Consider the following 21,895-nt stretch of genomic DNA (forward strand, 5'->3'; position numbering starts at 1 on the left):
GCTGCCCAGCTACCTAGGGAGTAGTTTTATACACACACACACACACAAGTAAATATACACATGCATGTCATACATATGTACGTGAGTGTCTGTACACAGATATATGGTGAAACTGGCACAGGCTGCTCTTGTGGAATCTCAGAGCTGCTCTGAAGCAGGGGTTATTGTAGCTGCTCATGATTCATCAGGTGAGTCACCCTGTTTCTAATTGACCCCCTGGGTGCTGCCTGGCAGTGGCAGCAGTTAAAGAAGAGAAGGACAAGCATGCGTCCTGCAGGACAGCTCCAGCGCAGTGAGCCACATTTGCCCTTTTGGTCCTCGTGCTGTCGTCAAGAGAGCAGAAATCATGTGCAATCTTATTTTAGCCAATTATATTTGCCTGTAATTAGGCTCTCCTGGAGTTGTTATGCCTCGCTGCCCAGAGGGCAAATGGAGGGATTTTTGAGCTCTGTTCAAGAGTGCTGCTGCAAAAGGATGTCCAAGCACGTTTCTCTAGTGAGCAGCCTTTGATGGTACGTGGACTGTGGCATGCCCAGACCAACCCTGACAGGTGCTGCTTCCCTGACCCCTTGTTGTTCTTTCCAGCCCAGCTGTGGGTATCTGCTTGTTCTCCTTTCTTATGCTTAAATCCGAGGAGTTTCTAGTTTGTGCTCATCTCTCATCCTTTGCCCTCCCACAGTGTTTGTACAGCAGCTGGCACTTGGTAACTGGCAGAAATGCAAATACAGGATTTAAAGTTTATTTTCCTTAGCAGCTAGTTTTAGGCAAACTAAAGATTTCAGTGGTCTGTTCTCCATTGGAGGGGGGGGGCTGTCTGAGCTACACAGCAACTCAGAAATAGTTTAGCTCTTCATTTCAAGAGCATGAGTCTTTTTCCTTAGTCTTTAAAGCTGAGCTTTTACCAGCTACATCCCATGTAGGACACAGTTTTGATTAGTTTGGTTTGTGCTGCTAATGAATCACAGACAGGGCTGCAAATGTAGTTTGGAAGTTGAGTGCTACAGAAGGATAGAAGAGTAACAGCAAACCTCTGCATAGAGAAGGGATTGCTTCTAACTTGGTGGCTTTGCTGAAATGCTTGTGCTTTGAAATTACATGGTTTCTTGTGTATGAATGGAGCTGCCTGCTCATGGAGCCACAGATCTTGGTAGAAGTGAGCAGGGGCTTTGTCTCTTAGAGATGTGGAAAAAGCATCACAATGTCTGGGAGGGATCAGTGTTTGCTCCATAGCTCTGAGAGGTTGGGTGGTGGTTTCCTTCACATTTTGCTTGGATTTGGGGTCAGTTGGAATGCTTTCTCTCCCTGTTTTTTGCATTGTGAAGGGGTATCTGGCTTGTGCCCAGTCAGGGTGTTCTCTGCACACTTCAGTAGTTCTCGTGTGAAGCACAGCCCCTTCCCCCTCTGCCTTGTCTCTGGTTACCAGGCCCCCCAATCTGGTATTTAGGCTAGCAGCATTTGCTTCTGAATAATCAGAGCTGAGATGATGCACCGAAGCAGGGGCCCTGCCTCAGTCTGGCTGTAGGGGATAATGTACAGCACAGAGCTGGGCACAGCCAGGGTATGGACTCCCTCTGGGCAGATGGGAAGGTAGGATGAAGTCTGTTTTTACCAACAGATAGATTTGCCAAGGGAACATCTGCAGATCCTGAAGTCTTGCTCTTTCCCTGCTCCTTTCTTCATGGGTGCTGTTAGTACTGGTAGGTGGGAGCCTGAGGAAAGCCTAAGGCAGATCCAGGTGTGTGGTGAGCTGACCACTTTCTGCTGAAGCTGCTTGGTCTCTGAGTTAGTCTTGTCACCATTTGCCAGCTGACAGTTCTTGTGGTAAGTAAGTTAAGCCTGGGTAATTTTGCTTTCAGTATATTTTGATGTAAAATAGCTTTTTAATTGTGGTCCTTCTGAACTGTCAGCATATAAAGCAGTCTCCAGCCATGGGTCCCTACTAACACTGTGCATGTAGCAGCCTGTGACAAGGGACATAGCAGTATTGTGAGCAGGAGTCACTTCTCAAATCAACCTAAAGCCATTCCCCCTTATTCAGAGGGAATAAGCCCAAATGATCATCTGTAATGACAGAAGCATTTTCTTGGAATAGAGATGCATTTACTTTGGAATGGTGAGTCCCTGTCACTCTTTACCCCTGTGCTGGGATTGTTGCAATCTGTGTCTGAGCTCCACTTGGGTCAGTACCAAGGCCATGGGTGGCCAGCAGAGCAGGGCAGCTGCAGGACTCAGTGCCTGTGGAACACCCTGCATAGCTGTTAGGAAGTGCTTTGTTTAGTTCACAGCAGTACCTGTGATGCTTTTAATTTTTCTAGCTGCACCAGTTTTGTCTCTTTTGCTGCAGGCTAACCTCATTTTGCTCTTAAAGCTCACAGCTGAAGTTATGGGCATTTAAAATGAGCACAGTGGTGGTGAGAGGAGGTGTGGTTAAATGGAGGGACTGTGTAGTTGTTTCTTTCCACAGAGACCTACAATCAGTTGTGTCTCACTGAGAAACAGGAGAGTGGAGCCCAGCCTGGCGCAGGAGCTGCACCAAGCTGGATCAGGGCTTGTTTATGTCAGATTCTTTTTTGCTGTCATCGGCAGTGTTCTCAGCTGCTATGGTGCTTCCCCCTCTCTGAGCTGTAGAGAGCAAGGCAGATGGGGGCTTCCAGTCCTGGGATGTCACCACAGAGAAGTGAGAATCGTGGTCCATCTTGTTACAGTGCTTCAGTCTTCATACCCACAAGTATGATTCCATTCCTGCCTGTTTTGTTGCTCCCACCGGGGCCAGTCTTGACTGTCTCAAGATGCACTGTGCAGGCACTTGAGATTCCAAAGGAAACCTTTTCACAGCAGAGTTAGTTACCCACCCAGGTGCATTTTTCTTCTGCAGAAAGTTGATTTGCCTACCTCTGCCTATTCAGACATTCAGTTTTGTATTTGTAAAGAAATTGTAGTTACTGTCATCATCTCCCCACAGGAAGGGATGAAAGAGGTTTGGACAAAGACAAGCCCCTGAAATTGCCCCTTCTGACATATATGTGAGATGCACAGTGTCTGCTTCTTCTTTTGGCTACCCAGAAGCTTAGAGGTCACTTAACCTTGAGTATACAAGGAATCCGATAGGTTTGGACTGGGGAGGTGTAATTTCTGAGTAGTGGCTCAGGTGAGGATCCAGAACCCCTGGAAGGCTTTCAGTGCTGGCAGTGTGCCCTGAGCCAGGGCTGAACAACTTCTCTGAGCTTGTGTTTGCAGATGGTACTTAAATGGTGCCAAAACCAGCAGACTCCAGGAGCTCCTGTCCTCGATGTGCTGCAAGTCTTGTCCATGGTGAAATGATCAGAAGACCAGCAGAGGATGATGGACTTGAGGGTTGCACTATAATCCAGTGAAGTCCCTGGCTTTTCCTTACAGCATGGCAGGTCCCTGAGAGCCCTGGGCAGCCTGGCAGGACCAACCTGTTGCTGATGCCTGTTGCAGGATAGGTCAGTCAGGCGTATGCAGGAAGCACATTTGTCTTTAATCCTGTAATTGGGAGGTTCAGTAACAACTTGCCTGTAAAGATCAAAAGCTGAGGTACAGGCTCTTTCCTGTCTGGTTCCAGACATGGTTGGGAAGATTTCAGCTTCCCTGTGCACAGGTGCCTCCTTTCAACTGAGCAGCTCTTGCAGCTCTGCAGGGAAGCTGTAGGGCTGCCTGCTCCCTAAAAGCCCCTCATCCAGAGGGCTGTATCCTGGCTTGGCTGAGTGTTGCTTGCAGCCTTACTGTGGGACAGGTGACAGCAATACCCCTGCCTTCACGAGGATGGGGGCACACTTGGTCGCTGGAGAGGATTGCCATTTATGTGCAAAAAGGGGCAGTTGAAGCGGATGATGTAACTGGAGAAAGCCTTGGTGGTCACTTAGCATGTTACCAGGCAAAGCTTCAGGATGTGGAGGGCTGCTCCATTGTGCAGGGAACAAAGCTGAGCTATTTGCTGGCCTGAGACAGGCACTGGTGATGGAAGGAAATGCCATTGAGATTGAGAGTCATTTCTGCTCAGCCCTGGTGTCCTTGCCAAGAACAGACAGAGACCATATGAAGCTGAGAGGTGGTGGGGCTACTGTCCTGTGTGCTTTGCAGCCCTGATCCCTCTTCACATAATCACATGCAGATCTGCAGAGTTTCCAGGAAATAAAGTTTCTTTTCTCTCTCTCCTATCTGTGCATGGAAATGAGTACCCCAGCCTTAGATAAGGCCTTCACAAGGCATCTGCCTTCCTGACTCATTACTGTAGAGTCCAGGCAGGCCTGCTGGATGTCCCTCTCCTGCACATTGCTCTCAGCACCCTCTTTGACAGCTCTGTGTGTCTTTTGAGCTCAGCTTTTCCGATCAAGCAAAAGGCAGCCAGCTTGCAGCCTTCAGTGGGGAATCACCCATTGACCTTCACAGCCAGAGAGGTGAGATGTGCCCTTTCTTAGCCCAGACCGATGGCCAGCCCTTGCTCTGGGCAGAGCTGTAAGGGGCTGGCATTGGTTTATGTACAGCTGGAGGGGGCAGCTCCAAACCCCACAGCACAGTAGGCCATCTGTCACTCCTGTGCAGATCTGCTGGACTTGGGGATTCACCTTGCCTTGAAATGCCTCCACCTCCAGGAAGCAGAAAAACCTCTGCATTGGAGAAATGGGGATTCCCACCAAAATCTGACATGTCCTCTGCCTCTGCACCTCCCTCCTGGCTGCCAGCAGTGAGCAAGTGTGGAGCATAAAGCCTGGATCAAGAGAGAGGAAGGTCAGGGACCTGTTGCTGCTCTAGGCAGGGTGATGGGAGGAAAGGGGGCTGCTGCTCTTTGGATTGTCCCATGCTGCAGTTTTGTGGTGCTGAGAAACATTTTCCCTGAGCAGCTGCTGGTGTTTCTGAAGCAGCTCCTTGCTCTGCATGAGTAATGGGGTTGGCTGCACGCACACCATGCAGCTGCAGCTCAAAAGAGAATGTGGATGGCTGTGGGAGCTCCTGTGGAATCTGGCCCTAGAGTGACTCTGCTCAGGCTGCAGGCTGTGCTGGCATTCAGCTCTCCTACAAACAGCAGCATTTGGCTGTCAAAGCCATCCCCATCAGGGACTGAGCATCATGTGAATGAAATACCTTCTGCCCTGTCTGTCTCTGTCACCAACAGAGAGTGAGCCTGGCACCTGATATGTTTGACCACCATGTCCCTGATGGGGATGCAATGTCTGCTTGCATAAAGCTTGGGTAGATTTTCTTGATGTCTAAAGCTGCATAAAAGTAAGTGATTTAAGCTCTCTGAGTGAAGGTTGTTACAGTGAGGCTGCTCAGGAAATGGAAAATAGAAAAACCAATGACTTTGTTCCTGGCACTAATAATGAGTGTTGTTTCTCTGCAGGTGCACTGGGCCTGACAGGTTAAGTGGTAGAGATGGTCTGGCTCACTTGTGGGCATCCAGTGGTGTTTCTGCACATCCACTGATGCTGGGCAGTTTGCAGAAAATGCCAGGCAGCCCTGTCCAGGGTGTCTTCCCCACCTTGTGTATCTGATTTCAACAAATAACCCTGTGTGTTTACTGATGACCATTAAAATTCTCTAGCCAGGCCTACAGCAGCTGCTCACATCTTATTTACTCTATCATTACTCTGTTATAGAGAAAATGGTGGCTTATGGGCCTGAGTCAGATGTTTGTCTTTCTTCTGCTTTTGATTGACGACAGGTCTTGGTGCTGAGCCCCATTCTTTCCATGGTGATAAGACACTCACTCTTCCCTTGTATTTGTCCCACTGGACCATTTTGTCCCACTTCTCTTGGTTGATTGATGCAGCAGAACTGTTTTAGCAAGACCAGCATATGCACCACTGCTAGAGTTAAGCCCCATGAAGCTGCTTCCAGCATTCCTGAGTATTAGAAATAAACTGCTGAGCTCAGTATTTGACTAACGAGCACAAGCATGTAGTGCAGTGGCAAGCAGAGCCAGGCAGGCAGAACACAGCACATTATCCAAGCTGCCAGCAGACACAGAAAATGCACAAGCTGCACTGTCTCAGATTCTTCCTTGCTGCAAGGATGGGTCAGAGCATTTGGGGTGATCCACAGAGCCCAACTGTGGCTTCTGTGTGCTGTCAGCTCCAGGAAAACAGTGTAGGGAGCAGCAGTCCTTTTGCCTGCAGTTTACTGGTGCCCTTTGACCTTGTCCTGCTTGATGGTGGTGAAAGTGGCTGGGCAAAAGAGGAAAGAGAGTTCCAGGTTTTATACTGAGCAGGGCCACACTGAGGTGTGAATTCCTGCAGTCTTAGCAGCAGCTTTCCCTGGGCCCCCCTGCCCGGAGAGGACGAACATGCCCAGCAGTGTGGGCGCCAGCTCACAGGGACCTGGTGGGGAGGTGGGGCTGTGGCAGAGCAGCCAGCACAGCTGAAGCCCTTTGCATAAGGGGCTGTTTGTTTTGCTGAATTGTTAAGCCCCATTGACAATAGCAGCACACCCCCCCCCTCCATTCTCTTCACTCAAGGAACTGTGGTGGCGAGACACTGATCCTTTCTCTTATCTTCAGGCACTGAAGTAGGGCTGTTCTTCACTGAGTCCCTCTGACTGGCTGTGCGTTTTGTTCTCGCTCTGCAGGCGTACGAGTGGGCCTTGGAAGGGATGCGACACCTTGCCTGTATCAGCATGGAGGACTGCAGCTCTGCCGAGCACTGTGCAGATGTGATCAAGTGCCTGGAGAGTTACAAGGGGCAGCACCCGGACATCAGTGCTGCCCGGTTCCAGGAGATGAAGGAGCTGGCCTGTGAGCTGAAGAGTGACAAGGGGCTCAAGCAGTGGAAATTTGCATGGTCTAAATGCCAGGAGACCAAGCTGGTTTTTGAAAAGAAACTCGAAGCAGCCTTGAGAACAAGGAAGTCTCTGCTGTCAGACCGCAACCCAGCTGTGGGGGAGCAGCCCCAGGCTGGCAGTGAGACTGGCACTCTGTCCCACCGGAGGCACTCTGAGGGGGCCACCTCCAGGTCCCACTGGGACAGGACTCAGAGCACATCTCATGGCTACAACAGAACCAACAGCTGTCTGGAGTGGACTAGGGAGAAAGCTCCCTCGCCCTCCCTGAGCTGCCCTGGTGATGTCGATGCTGGGGAAGTATTTGTCTGCCCAGCTGCTCTCAGCCCTGGTCCTCACTCAAGCAGAATTTCTTTTGCCAGCAGGGCATGTAAATCTCCAACGTTACCTGAAGAAAAGCCAAACCTGGAGAGCATTTTAGAAACCCCAGAGGTGAAGCAGTCTTTTACATCCACTCCAGTCCCTGGGAAGCTGCCTCCCAGGAGGGTCCTCCGGAAGGCCCAAAGCTTTGACCTGCCTTATGGTGAGAGCCTCTGGTCCAGCTGCCAGAGGAGCGAGCCAGCCAGATATGGCAACACTGGAGTCTTCATTAAGGGGCTAGAGGTGAGCAGCACTGAGCTGGTGGACAGGACGTTCGCTCTGCGGCAGCCAGCTGTGAGCAGCTGGGCTGCAGACTGCCTGCTGGAGGGACAGAGGGGCTGCCTCTCTGGGTCAGAAGCCAAGAGCTGGGGCAGGTAAGTGTCAGTGACATTTGGTGTTCCTTTTCTCAGGGTGGTGAAAAGGCAGCCAGCAGAGGAGATTAGAGGAGCTCTGTAGTGCTGGTTACTTTGGCACTGGCTACAGGACAGATGGAAATGTAGCTCCAGCTTCCCTGCATGTGTGTATGTGATGCTGAGCAAGCCCACAGGGATGTCCCTACATAATCTGGCACCTTCCTTGGTGGGGTGACAGAGAAATGGGATTTGTGGCTCTTCCTTCACAGTGTGTGATTCCTCTAGGAGGGGAAAGTTCAGTTCCCTGACAGGAGAGGGAGTCTCTGAACATTGCTTCCATTGGAGGATGAGGGGTTACAGAAACAGTATTCAGTAACCTAACAAAACCAGGAGTACAGGTGCAGTGGGAGAGCAGAAGCTCAGGGCATCGTCCCCCACACTTTTGGGAGTGCTGTTCCCAGACTGGTAGGGAGGCACATCCAGCACCTTGTGACAGCAGCTTCACAGGTGAGAAGGTGTTTGTATTTGTTCTTTGGGGCTGAAATCTCTGGGTGTCCAACAGCTGGCATTTGTGCTGTTTTCCTTCTCTATCCATGAGAATCTCAACTTTGTTGTCATACTACAATGTGTGCCTATGCTTTGGAGAGCCCAGGGGTATGAGCTGTTCTTGACAAAGGGTCTCCAGGCAGGTCTTTCAGTTGCTCTCACTGGAAAAAATTAAACTATAAGTAAAAAATTAATGGCAGAGATGAGAAAAGAGGGCTGGATGCTGGGGGACCATGGTTACTACTCTTGAGTGAAATGGCTGGGGACAGTGAAATCTTCTGGAAGGGGGCTCCGAAATCCCTGGGATACCCAGAAAAGCTCATGACAGGGAATGTGTGCCAGCTGATAGCAGGGTGACCACTTTGCTTCTCAAGGGAGCAATGCAGCAGGTCTCCCGTGTCCGTGGGTGCTGAGACAGTTCCACTGCTCTGTTCTCTGAACAGCCAGAGGAGTTGACTTGAGAGAAGGCTGGAATGCAGGGGAGGAAGGGATACATTGGAGTAGTTATGCTTGGTGCTACACTGCCTCACAGTGGAAACCTTGAGTACCTAAGAGGCATATCCTTTGATATGCCTTGATAGGTGAGAGCAACCTGTGCTAGGAACTGCTGCTCACTGATGTTTGGACACTTAAGTTTTACTCTCTCACTTTTACTACGACAAGCCCAACAGCACCTAATTCTAGAGCTATTGTTCTCCCAGGGTTGACATTGCTTCCCACAGTCTCTAGTCATCAGGCTGACTCCTCACAGAAGTTACTGTGACTTCTGCTGTCACTGTTGTTTCAGGAGAGCAGCCATCTGCAGAGCAACCCACTGTGTCCAGAGCAGGGGCTGGGTGGGCCTGGGGGTGCATGTCCTGCTGAGTTTGGGTCAGGATCACAGCCAGCCTTGGCCACTCCCTTCCTGAATCCTTCGAATCACAGAATATCCCAGGCTGAAAGAGAGACCTAAAAGGATGCTTGATCCAACTTCTGTCTGCATTAGACTACCCCAAGTACCACACTGTGTGCTAGAGAGCCTTGTCCAAATGCTTCTTGAGCTCTGACAGGCTTGGTGCCATGACCACTTCCTTGGGGAGCCTGTTCTAGTGCCTTAGCACCCTCTCTCTGGGTGAAGGACCTTTTCCTGATAGCCTCAGCCTAAACCTCCCCTGACACAGCTTCATGCTGTTCCCTTGAGTCCTGTCAGTGCTCAGGGTCAGAGCAATCATGGACAGTTGTGTATCTGAGCTTGGACTGTGCCAAGGATTATCTCATTTCCATGTTGGGTGTCAGAGAGAGCTTCTGTAGTGATAGTCCAGTGCTTTGCAAGCACTCTGGCTGCTGTAGCCCTGCTGCAGCCTGGGTCCCTTCAAGGGTGGGTGTTTCCTGTTGCAGCAAACTGAGGCACATCATCGATGAGATGGTAACCACGGAGCGGGAATATGTGCGGTCGCTCCGCTACATCATCGACAGCTACTTCCCTGAGATGGAGCGCCTCGACCTGCCCCAGGACCTGCGTGGGAAGCGCAGCGTCATTTTTGGGAACCTGGAGAAACTCTATGACTTCCACAGCCAATACTTCCTTCGAGAGCTTGAGAGCTGCTGCAACCACCCACTGAGGGTCAGCCACTGCTTCCTGCGACATGTAAGGCATCAGCACCTTGTCCCCGGGGTCGGGCTCTTCCAGACATGAGCCTGGTTTTTGTGCCTTTCATGTTGTGCTTTGCTACCCAGAGACACTGCCAGGGAAACAAAATGTCTGTTCCTTAAAGCCCATCTGTTTCTCCAGGGACATCCCTTACATGTTTTCTGTCTGTGTCAGAGGTAATGACTAGAGTGAGCAGAGAGGTACAGACCAACTCTAGGAGAAGAGGGCTGCTGGGCAGAAGCACAGGGACACAGGTCTTGAGGTCAGCTGCCCCATGCATTTAGCTGCTCTGTGGTACCAGCTGACTCTTGGGGTATGGAAAGGGCTAGGGCTAGAAGAACAATGAATCAAAAAGTCCTAGCTACTCTGGGAGTAGGAAGACAAGAACATTCCCTGGCTCTTAGTGAGCTTGAAATAAAGTTATTCCTGATATCAGAGGAGGCTCTGATGCAGCCTAGGAAAGGCAGAAGTACTAGAGTAAGCTACCAGGGTTGTGGTTGTCACTGTGTCCTGGGTGCATGGGTCTCACTCGAGGATGGATATCTCCTGCAGAAAGACCAGTTTGGAATGTATGCGCTGTATAGCAAGAACAAGCCGAAGTCAGACTCGTTGCTGGCCAGCCATGGGAATACCTTCTTCAAGGTGAGTTCCACTGCCTGTATCAGGATTGCTCAGTGTGCTTGCCTACTGATCTGTTTAGGCAAAGCCAGCTTACCTGCCTGAGGCAGGCTCAGTGTTACCTCTGCTTCCCTGGCACAACTCTCTGCACAGCTGTATGGAAGGGACAGGGAAGAGGTGCAGAGAGGGCTTGGGAAAGGAAGCCAGCACACAGCAGCATTGGTCCTGTGGCCTTGCATTTCCCCAAGAGTACTCATTTTCCCTGAGTACCCCAGTCAAGAGGTGTCAGTGCTTGCCTGGGGGCACAGGGCTCTCCCCGGAGAGGCTGCTGCCTTCACTGTGCTGCATTTCTCAGTTCAAGCAGGTGCAGCTGGGGGATAAGATGGACCTGGCCTCCTACCTGCTGAAACCCATTCAGCGGATGAGCAAATATGCCCTGCTTCTGAAGGACCTGATCAAGGAGTGCAGCGAGGCACAAGAGCAGGAGCTGGGCTATCTCCGTGCTGCTGAGGAGATGGTGAAGTTTCAGCTCCGGCATGGAAATGACCTGCTGGCCATGGATGCCATCCGTGACTGTGACGTATGTTCCAGTGTCTTCCCCTGCCCAGGGGAACAGAGCCACACTTATTCCCCTTCTCTAGACTTGGGGTCTTTGGATTGTATGGTGAGCCTCCCCTCAGGTTTCCCCAGTGATCAGAGTGCTGTCTGCCAGTACAGTATAGCAGGACTGCTGAGGCATGGGGCAAGGGAGCAGTGGGACCTGGAGGTCTCCTTGATTTCCTAGGGCAGACAGTGCTGCTACCTTAGCTGGGTGAGCTGCTTGTCATAAACACGCTCCCAGATGCTTACCAATGATTGGAGGCAGCCTCACAGCCCTTGCAGATGGCATCCTGCAGACTGCTTTGGACCTTTCATTTCTTGAGCTGTCAAAAGCAGGTCAGGCAGATTGCAAGAAGTATTTCAAACTGATGCCAATGCCAAGGGTAGGACAAAATCATCTAAGTGGGACTTGCTGCAAAGTGCAGCACTGGAGAAGGAGAAACCCCAGGGCTCAGGGTGGAGTAGAATCGGTCTGTGTCAGGAAGAACTGAGGAGCTGGCCTTCTGACCCAGATGGGCTCCTTGCAGTGGATGGAACTCATTTCCTCCCCAAGAGAAAGCTCTGGCTGCTGCTTGCAGTTTCCACTCCAGAGGTTTGTCACAGATCTGCACAGGTTGACTGAAGAGGGTCATCTGTGGGTTACACCTAGGAGAAAGGTCCAGCTCTCCCCTGAGCCAGTTGTTTCAGCCTGATGTGGTCCCCAGCAATGCCATGCAGCCTGACTTCTTCAAGAGCCCTCTTAAGATGTCAGGTAGCTGCCACTTCTTCACCACCTGGGCTACAGCCATATGGGACCATGTTCTCCAAGTCCAGGTCTAGGACTGCCTGGGTCGTGCTGGTGGAGTCTTACCAGGATGTCCTCTCGTGTCCAGGTAAACCTGAAGGAACAGGGGCAGCTGGTGCGGCAGGACGAGTTCACCATCTGGCTGGGCCGCAGGAAGTGCCAGCGACACGTCTTCCTCTTTGAGGACCTCATCCTCTTCAGCAAGCCCAAGAGGATCGAGGGTGGCTTTGATGTGTATATTTACAAGCGCTCCTTCAAGGTAAGGGCAGCCCTGCAGCTCCCTCTTGTGTGGGAGGTGTCCATGGCTGGTTTCCCCATGGCACATGCCTCTGAAATGGGAAGGAGGGGCACCTTGCAGAAGAGCTGCACCCACCACTTCTAAGCCACCAAACCATGCAGTGAAGCCAGAAGGGGATATTTCACTCATTAATGCTTAGGCCCTCTGTGCTGTGAGGTGTGGAACCAGAATTTTCTGGGGATCATGGAGTATGGGGGAAAGGCAATGTGTACATGGCAGGGAAGTGGTGGTAATTCTGGATGGAGCACTAGGAATTGCCTGAGCTGTCTGTGCTCAGCCGTGTCCAGGACATACCTGCTGCTTTCCAGGCCCTCAGGCTCCTTCTTTTTAGGTCTGCCAAGCTGGGGATAGCTCTAACACAAGGTTCAAGCAGCTTACTCCTTTTGTTCCTGGTCCAGTCTGGTTTATGCTTTGCTTTTCCTCTTCCTCCCAGACTGCAGACATTGGTCTGACGGAGAACTGTGGAGACAGCGGCCTGCGCTTTGAGATCTGGTTCCGAAGGCGGAAGTCCAGTGACACCTACATCCTCCAGGCCAGCTCAGCTGAGACTAAGCAGGCCTGGACCTCTGACATTGCCAAAATCCTGTGGCAACAGGCAGCCCGCAATAAAGGTGTGATTCCTTCCTGGAATTCCTTCTGTGCCGCAAAAGGTGCGGGAGCCCTGTTCAGCTCATGCTGTCCTGAGTAGGTTTGGATCCTGTTACCAGGCAGCTCTATGCAGCAAGCAGCCGTGTGCCAGCATGCAGCCTCAGGAGCATGTGCTGAGCTTGGCTGGGCATGTCCCTTCCCTGCCCCTCATCCCCAGGGAACTCAACTGGTCCAAGCTCTGATTGTAGACCTGTTCTCCATGAACGGAAGATCCATGCTCAGGATTCCCTGTCCTGTGAGCACAGGCTGTGCTCCTGAAAGACTTGTTGGTCTCCCCAGTGATCTGGGCCACTACTGGAGCTCACTACTGAATCATGCTGACCAAGTCCCTCCTGTCCCCCACAGGCTTCCCGCTTGGCAGGACTACTAGGTGGCATGGCGCTGAGCTACTTGGCCAGAGCAGGGCATGATTGCTTGTTCCTGGAGACTCCACAGTGCTGGGGAGGGCAGCAAGGGGAGAAGAGATCTAATCTCAGCAGTTCAGAAGCAGCCCAGCCCAGGAGTGCTCTAACCTGTGGCTGAATAATGCCTGTGGGGAGGGTTGGGTTGGGTCAGCCTCACAATGTGGCTGTGGGTCTCTTCCTCTCCAGAAATCCGTATGCAGGAGATGGTCTCCATGGGTGTGGGTAACAAGCCATTCCTGGATATCAAACCCAGTGAGGCAGCTATTAATGACCGTGCTATTGATTACATCATGAAAGGCAGAGGTAGGTACCAGCTGTGCCTTCCCCCTTGATCCTTGTGAGTGAGGCAGGGCTGGTTCTCAGGTTTTGGTTTTGTTTGTTTTCTGGCAGGTGCCAGGACCAGAGCCTCAATTGCAGTGTCTCTGTTTGACCATTCCAACCCCTTCAAGAGGACACAGACGCAGCTCTCCACTGGCAGCACCCCCACTGCCTATTCCCCTTCCTCCTCCTCCCTTCTGGGGCCCCTCAACCTCCACATGTACCTGGACCAGGCTCTGCTGCCAGGAGTCCTGGCCCCCAGACGTCCCTTTGACATTGGCACTTGCATCGAGGAAGATGAGCTGGAGCACGAGACAAGCAGCCAGCCCTCAATGAGTACGTACAGCCCTGCTGCTCTGCAGCACCTGGGATGTGTGGGCTCATCCCTGCACCTTGTTCTGTGCTGTGTGGTCAGACCAGGCTTGCTGGGGTCATGGCACTCCCTGTCTCCTACCCAGACTAGGGCATGAGGGCCCTGTCCTTCTATGCCAGCTCTGTCTCAGGTTCCATGAGAGGAGTTAGCTCAAATACAGGGTTATAAAGTACCTGCTGAGCTGCAGCCATATCCATGGCAGGCTTGATGCTGTGTACTGATACTGCTGTGGTCTTGGGGACGTGTGCCCCTGCCCCTCTCGTATGAAGTGCTCTGTCCTTTGCCCTCACCATCCTGGCCTCGTCAGCCTTTGCCTTCCCTTGTGTGAACTTTGTTGGCCAGCCATACCAATCACCAGCATCATTATAACTCTTCTTCTTTGTGTTGGTTTGTTGTCTGTGGCCTTAAAGAGGCCCAGACAGGAGTGTGGCAGATCCGTGGGCTTGTGTCGCCAGTGACTTTGCACACAGGTGCATTATCAAGTGTATGTGGCATGGGCTATATGCAGCCCAAAGTTGTGGTTACCAGAGTGTCCTTCCTCTCTTTCCCCAGCAACAGAGAGCTCAGAGTCATCGCACTGCATGTCAGCCACTGGCTCCAGCGGCTCCGACAGTGGCTGTGTCTCCAACGTCCCACAAGAAAGCTTCTGTGAAGACATGGGCTCACCCCCTTACATGCCCGTAGGCCCACAACACAGCTCTGCCATGGAGGGCAGACCCAGGTTCACAAACAGCCAGTACATTTCTGCAGTAAGTGCAAGCAGCCAAAACACTTTCTTCACTTTGCCTGCTCCTGTAACTGCCTCCCCAGTTCAAGCCACTGCCTCTCACGGGGGGCCTGAAGATGCTGCTTTTGGGCTTGGGGTGACTGTGGGGAAGTGACATTTCCTCTTGCAGACACTTGGCCCCTCTGGGTTGGGCAAGAGCCCTCTGGTGCAGGAGCCACCCCTGAGCTGGCCAGGATCCTTGAGGATATGAGCTGGAAAGGACCTGCAGTTCTGGAGGCTGCACAAGGAGATGTTGCACAAACAGGAGCTATAATGCTGCCATGGGCTGGGGTACATATATAACCTCCTGGAATGGCTGGAGCTCTGCTGCACATGCTGCCAAGCTCCGAGAGTTTTGGGCCATTTTTGGGGAATGATGAGAGGGAGTAGTGGGAGCCTGTTGCTCTGAGATGTCTGTGTGTTCCTGAGAGTTCTCAGCTGCTTCCCTTCCCACTAGATCCTGTCCTGATGCTGTTGTCCTCTAACCCCCTACTAACACTGGCTTCTCTCTTCTGCAGAAAGCAGGCCAGGTCACCATAAGTCCCTCAAGAATAGTGTGAGCCCCTCGGCCCCGCCTCAGGAAGTGGAGTTGTTGTAAGTAGCCCCTGCTGGGGATTTTCCAGCAGTTCTGAGTGCTGGTCAGGTTTGTCAGTAGCTCTGAGTCAGGGGAACCTCACTCTCAGCTCCTCTGTGAGTTTTCCCCATGCATTCCTGACTGGTGTCTGAGGCTCTGATTCATCTGGTTACAGAGGAGCAGCTCCCATGGAGCCACACTCTGAACAGCTGGTCTGATGCATTCTGCCTTGCAGAAGCAAAACAAACAAAACCACATTCAGGTAGTAAAGGCTTGACCACTTCCTGAGTGTTCAGATGAGCTGCTTTCCTCTGATGCTGCCCACCTGTCTAACCACTAATCTATTTCTTGTGGCTGTTTGCCAAAATCCTGCTCTTAGTCCCTCTGAACTGCCTTGGGGAATGACAGTATTCTCCCCAAGGCAGATTTATCCCACAGTTTCTTTTGAACCTCCAAAGGAAATGGTACTTTGCCAGGCAAAGGAGCCTGCCAGGTTATGGTCAGGATGTCCTAAGGGAGCTGCCAGAGGTTGTTTCAGTATTTAGGGATTTTGGGAGGATGCCTTGTCTGCGAGGAAATTGCTGTTGATCCAAGGATGGTGAGCCCTGACAGGACTTGCAGCCAAGCAGGGCTCCTGCTTGTGTCTGGCAGCCCTTGATATGTCATGTCAGGACCCACTCAAACCAGGCTGCTCTAGTCTCAGCCTTTTCCTCTCTGTCCTTAGGGCTGACCCTCCCTTGTCACAGGGAGCAGAGTGGTACAAGTGTGAGAGAGGCAGGATTAGGGCTTGAATGGTCAAGGGGTGGTGAATGGCTCATAGGTTTGGCACTGTGGGGTGTGACACCACACAGGCCCATGGCTCTTGGCCTACAGGTGCAAGAGTTCAGAACCAGCTGTACTGAGCCATCCAAGGTTCAGATTTAAGATCCTGAGCCCCTTCTGGAGGGTCACAGATGAGACTTTTGAAGTGGCCACTGAAGAGTAGGGACAGCAGCACAAAGCCTTTGGGCTTGTCCTGAGGCACAGAGGGAAGAGCTGTGCTTCTCCAGCAAGGAGAATATTCTTTCCCCACCAAAATTCACCTCTGACAAACAGTGGATTTCAAGTGTTTTGTGAAGTCACTGCTGGCCATGACAGAGGGACCTGTGGGATCCTGCTACATCCCAGGAGTGCAGCTGGTCTAACCCATTGCACGGTGCTGTGTTCCAGGTTTGATTGCCATTTCAAACTCACTGAAGACCCCAGGCCTCTGACCAGCAGAAGGACACAGTCTTCATCCTTGAAGATATTTTTTGTCCATTATCAGGCTCTTTCAAACAGCCCAAAACTTGACCTCTGCCTGAGGCGAAGTCCCAGGAAGGCTTCTGTCAACTAAATGTAATAACTTTGGTGTTGGATGGGACCTTGGGCATTCAGAACTCGTTAGCCCTATATTTATAAGTAATAAGTAACATAGTAGTTTGGGGAAAAAAAAGTATTATTTTTAAAGCTATGAGTTGTACAGATTTTTATTACAAGTGACTCTGTTACTATTTGTTGTGTAAGCTGCACATTTTATAAAGTTTTTGGAAGGGCATGAAGAGAAATTGAGGTATTTAAAAAAAGTAGTCTGACTTTCTGTTTCAGGGTTATAGTGACCTGAAGCTCAAGATTTAACGTCCTTCCATATGTTCTAAATATGTCTATCGTAGCAATAATTTATTTCCTTGGCTTAATACTTCCATTCTAATAAAAGCAATTTCATTGTTATGAATTGTTTCTTCAGATGGTTCTTCCAGTGCCTTGGTGCTGAGCTATTCTCTCTCATAACCATCTGTCAGCTCTGCCACTCTGCCTGTGCCACCTCTGCTCTGACTGCCAGCTCCACCTGTAAATCCTCAGTGCATTCAGAGAGAAGGGAGAGATACCCAGGCAGAGACTCCCTTGATGCTAGTGGGGAGACTGACCCAGAGAGGAGCTTTGGAGCAGCCAGCAGAGGTGTCAGTAGGAGTGAGGAAGAGGGAGCTGTCTGGTGGAGCTCTGGAGGCACCAAAGTTCCTGGCTCTTATTTTAGCCACTTGCCCCCTGTAGCTGCTGTCCCAGTGCAAGTTTCTCTCTTGCCCTGCTGGCTCAGGTTCCAGTGGCTTAGGCTCAGGCTCCATTGTGCTTTGTCCTGGCTGTGCCCCTGGTTTTGGACTGACAGTGCTCCTTGCTTCCTCTCTGACTCAGCCCCTCTTCCGGTCCCACTGTTGTGGCTTTTTGGAGGAGCTTTGGATGTGCTGGCATTCAAGACCAACAGGTTTTGAGTGTAATGGGTTGATCATAATGCTGAACCTTAAGTGGACGTTGTTTGAAGTAACACAGCATAACTGGAGAACAAACAAGCCCTGTGTTCCAAGGTGGCTTTTTCATGAGTAACATCCAAGGTCACTGTGTGGCTGTGACACCCTCCCTCTGTTCTTGAACAAAATGAAAATTAGCATTTCTGGAAACAGTGGTTACTTGGCTGCCAAGTTCCTGTTTATTCCTGATTTTATGCAGGGCTGTAAATCAGGCTCCTGCAGGTGTGAGAGAAGTGCTACATCTAGCCTGAGGAAGAAGATGGAGTAGGGATTTATTTAACTGCAATTTTCTCCCCTTGGCAGACATGGGTGTTACATCCCACAGCCACCCTGGAGACAGTGTTCCTTCAAGTTTGAAAATTCCTGTACTGTATGTAAAACACTTGTTTATTTTTAATAAGCTGGATGTTTTTAAACCTTGTTCTTTTTTCAGACAGCGAGGAAAATACGTTTGACACCTTTGTACAAAATTGCATGGGAAACAGTAATACAGGGAATATTTTACAGGTTACTATTTTGAGATAATTGCTGGGTTAATGCAAGGTTTCTGGACTGACAAGACAGCAATAGCTCGTGTCACAAGAGGGAGAGAAGTTACCAATGCAACAAGAGGAACATGAAACGTCTGGAATTTCTCAGTTTCAAAGGTTTCTAAATTGCTGGACAAACCTTTAGTATTGTTTACCTGACACTCTTTCTTCAGGGTTTGATTGATTTGTCTAATAAAGGTTATTTTCTTTATATGAATCTTACTTGCATTGTGGCATGATTTCAGCATGGGAGCCTGGGCTGCAGAAGGAGATGGAGCACTGAGAGGAGCAATTGTCCCTGAGGTGTCTTAAGTACCCCCTCAGAGTACTGGAGACAGGTTGAAGTAACATTTCTCTGAGCAAACCTAACCCAGCAAGTTATTGGAGTGAGGCTGAGGATGCCTGTCATTTTAAACACTGGAAAGTACACAAACAGTTTTTCCCCCTATTCCATATTTGGCACCCATACAATTAGAAAAGAATATTTGGTTTTATTGGCATAAGCAGAAATATTTCTATTGCCAGCCTTGACTTCCACAGAGTGAGCTGCATGTCAGGAATCCCAGATTAGACGGTGCATTTTTGAGAGGGTACAACCAAAATAAATGAACTCCACTCCACGTTACTGTCAGAGGTGTTTCCCTGAAATCTTTGTTAGAACTGGAATTTTCAATCCTTTTTCCAGCCTTTCTACAAGCTAAGTGACATTCTCTGTCCCTTCTTTCTTTTTTTTTTCTCCCCCTTTAACTAACCAGGGATAAATAAATCTGATACTGAAAAGCAGGAATCCCACTCTGCTCTGTGACACTCATGACACACCTCACATGGAAAATTCATTGTGGCATTTTCCACATTTAGGGAGCCCCCTGAAGAGGGTAGATGGTTTCAGTGGGCTGTTTGGAAATCCACCCTTCCCAGGAGCACCCTTATCTCTGCTAGTAATGGCCATTGTGCTTGCCCCTACACAGTTTGTACTCCCAACAATTCCCAGACATAGCTTGGCCATTCAAAATCCTGGAATGGGTTGGAAAAGACCTTAAAGACCACCTCATTCAAGCCCTCTGCCATGGGCAGTGCCACCTTCCACTAGACCAGGTCACTCCAAGCCTTGTCCAGCCTGGCCTTGGGCACTTGCAGGAATGGGGAATGCAAGAATTCTAATTTGGTAGAATGTGGAATATTCAGAGGACTCTGGTGTTTTAAGCCATCTCAATTTCTGGTGATTGGTAAATTTTATAGAGATAACAGATTGCTGTGCCTGTGAAGGGAGGGTGCCCTCTCCTGTAAGCTCCCTGAGTTCTCCAGACCACTGCAGCTCTGGAAAGCTTTTTTCAGCCTTAAAGCAGGGACACCAGCAGAGGGGGCAGATGGAGTATTTTTCAGCTGGACTGATCTGACTTTGCTGATCTGCCCTAAAAAACCCACAGAAATCTGAAGAGAAGAGCAATTTTTCTTTTTATTCAAGATGTGCAGACATTGCACAAGTCTGTGATCACAGACTGGAAAGGGCTTTAAAAATCACCTTGTTCCAGCCCTCTGCCATGGACAGAGACACCTTAGAATAGATCAGGTTGCTCCAAGCCTGGTCCAGCCTGGCCTTGAGCACTTCCAGGGATGGGGCATGCAGGAATTCTGGTTCAGTGGGATGTGGTCCTGGCCATACCTCAACAGGGCCATGGTAAATGTCATTGTGCACTGTTTGTTGATGCAGTAACAGACTACTGAGCTTTGCTGCTCTTTCTCTCCCAGTATTGGGAGATGGAACACCTTTAAACACTGCCTTAAAAAAAAAAAAAAAAAAAAAAAAAGATGATGTTAAATGCAAAATGTTAATATTTGATGTTAGAAATATCAAGCAGCATTAACATTTTTGAGTCTATTCCATTTTTTAAAAAAGAAATTGAAGAAATTGGAAATCAGAAGACACTCAGAGTTTAGATAAAACTTGGAGGATATGCAATGTTTGAAAATAGACATTTCTTCCAGCCAGGATGTACAGACTCACCCTTCACTGGCACAAGACAAAATTACACTTTAATTAAAATAAAAAAATACTTGTTTAGCAAATTAAATCTTTGTTAAAGATATCCATTTAGTATTTTCATTTATGCAGATACAGAGTGTAGGGGAAGAGGAGGAACTGTCACTTCCCTGCTGCACCTGACAGTAAATTCTGTGGTGTCTCATTAGAATGAATTTATTTTCAGGCCAACTGAATCTCCTCATGGAGCACTAGAAAGGGCAATGCCATCTTTTCCAGATTAAAACATTTCTATTCAGTAAGATGAGGCAGTATAAAATTGTCCTCAAACACAGCAGCTGCTTTCTTCAACTGCAGTTAATTAAAATCAAAACCATTAAATGAGCTCTTGTGGAAAGGTCAAGCATGAAATCTGGAACAGTTTCTGTGCTCACAGGGCCAAGGAGTTGAATGTGACTTTTATTTGGATACCTCTCAGGAGCATTGATAAAATTCAACACAAACTCTGTGATGTCCTTCTGCACACAATATTATCTGAGAATGAAAAAAACTGTAGAAAAACAGCAGAAAAAAACTATAGAAAAACTATAGAAAATCCCACTTTGCCTGCAAGAAAGGCTTCAGCTGCAGAATTAATGCTCATAGGATAAATTAAACACAGCTGAGAAAAGGTAACTTTGAGGTCTGCATGTAAAAATGAAGGTGCCCAAACACAAAACTGTGTTGGTCAATGAATAATTTATGATTACTAGACTCACCCTGTGCAGGAGCTGATTTCCACAACAGAGATTCAGGAGACAGAGTGACTTGACTTTTGGGAATTGAGAAATACCAGTCACTGGCATTGAAATGAATTAACTCTTTTTCTGCAGATCCCAGAATGCTCCCTGGTTCATCCACACAGAAAATGCTGAGGGGAAAGAACAAACCTGTAGATTCTAGAAGAAGCTGATGTCTGGAAGGTTTTTAGGCTATTTCTCATACAAGTGGCTACAGAAAAAGGAGTCAAAAGCATGTCTGGAAAAGGATGGGGAGGGAGGGAAACCTCTAAATGGATGCAAGAATTAAAGTCAGTAGCTTTCAGAGATAGTTTGTAGCTCCAGACTGCACTGATAATCAAAGATGATGTGGGGAACAAGACTATTTCTTGGATAATCACACCATCTTCTTATTGCTGATACTGTTCAAGCAAGAAAGATGAAAAATTTTAAGAAAAAAAACAGGATAGTAAAATCTTGGTATTTCTAAGGCTCAAAGCAATTTTTAGGGGTCAGTGGAAGAAAGACAGCACCACCAAAACACCCTCATGGCACCATTGCTCCAAGGAAAGTACTCCCACCCATTCCTGAGGGAATTCAGGCAGCTCAAGCTGCTGTTTGATGGGCAGCAGTGCCCAGCCAGCAGCTCCCCCTGCACAAAGGGGTCTCAGCCCTGCCTTGTGCCTCCCCCTCCCCATCCCCATCCCCATCCCCATCCCCATCCCCATCCCCATCCCCCATGGAGGAAGGAGCAGGGCTGCAATTTATTTAAAAGCCAATTAACACGTTGCTAACATGACAGATCTCTTTAATTAGATGCTCTTTGTGTCATTTCTCTTAGTGAAATGACACAAAGGTGAGAAGCAAGACCCAAAGAATAAAAAAACTCAAGAAAACCTGGAATATGGCAGCTAATAAATTAAATAATCAATTTGATCATGTGGGACTTTTAGTTTAAAAAACCTAAAGAGGGCTTTAGACAAAGATATAGGAGTGCTCATCAATATTTTATTAATATTTAATACACATTAATATTTTATTATTTAAATATTTAAACAATTTTTCAGAAGAATATTTTTAAACTTCCTCTGGAGATAAGGTCAGCATTAAAAAAAAAACCATCAGTATGAATACAGGCTAACACCATATCTTAATATTTTATACTTGTTAATAATTTAAACTTAAAATGATTGAATCTAAATAAATCTGTACAATAACAGGTACAGGCAGTGTCA

General features: G+C 49.1%; 1 protein-coding gene across 4 annotated transcripts in view; it reads left to right on the top strand.

Annotated features, from left to right (window-relative positions):
- PLEKHG4 (pleckstrin homology and RhoGEF domain containing G4) overlaps positions 1–18,138 on the top strand; it is a 92,784-nt gene extending 74,646 nt beyond the window's left edge. For 2 of the 4 annotated variants that reach the window (XM_030227555.2, XM_050978763.1), the window contains exons 14-24: positions 6,589–7,532; positions 9,435–9,684; positions 10,240–10,329; positions 10,661–10,885; positions 11,778–11,948; positions 12,421–12,637; positions 13,226–13,342; positions 13,430–13,693; positions 14,283–14,479; positions 15,015–15,090; positions 16,280–18,138. In XM_030227555.2, the coding sequence (XP_030083415.1) occupies positions 6,589–7,532; positions 9,435–9,684; positions 10,240–10,329; positions 10,661–10,885; positions 11,778–11,948; positions 12,421–12,637; positions 13,226–13,342; positions 13,430–13,693; positions 14,283–14,479; positions 15,015–15,056 (2,517 nt within the window). In that variant the 3' untranslated portion in view covers positions 15,057–15,090; positions 16,280–18,138. The remainder of the gene's footprint in view (positions 1–6,588; positions 7,533–9,434; positions 9,685–10,239; positions 10,330–10,660; positions 10,886–11,777; positions 11,949–12,420; positions 12,638–13,225; positions 13,343–13,429; positions 13,694–14,282; positions 14,480–15,014; positions 15,091–16,279) is intronic. The other 2 variants (XM_030227557.1, XM_030227556.2) reach the window with 2 other exon arrangements.
- The last annotated feature ends 3,757 nt before the right edge of the window (positions 18,139–21,895 follow it).

The sequence above is a fragment of the Serinus canaria genome, chromosome 11 (genome assembly GCF_022539315.1).
Source record: "Serinus canaria isolate serCan28SL12 chromosome 11, serCan2020, whole genome shotgun sequence".
NCBI lineage: Eukaryota > Metazoa > Chordata > Aves > Passeriformes > Fringillidae > Serinus > Serinus canaria.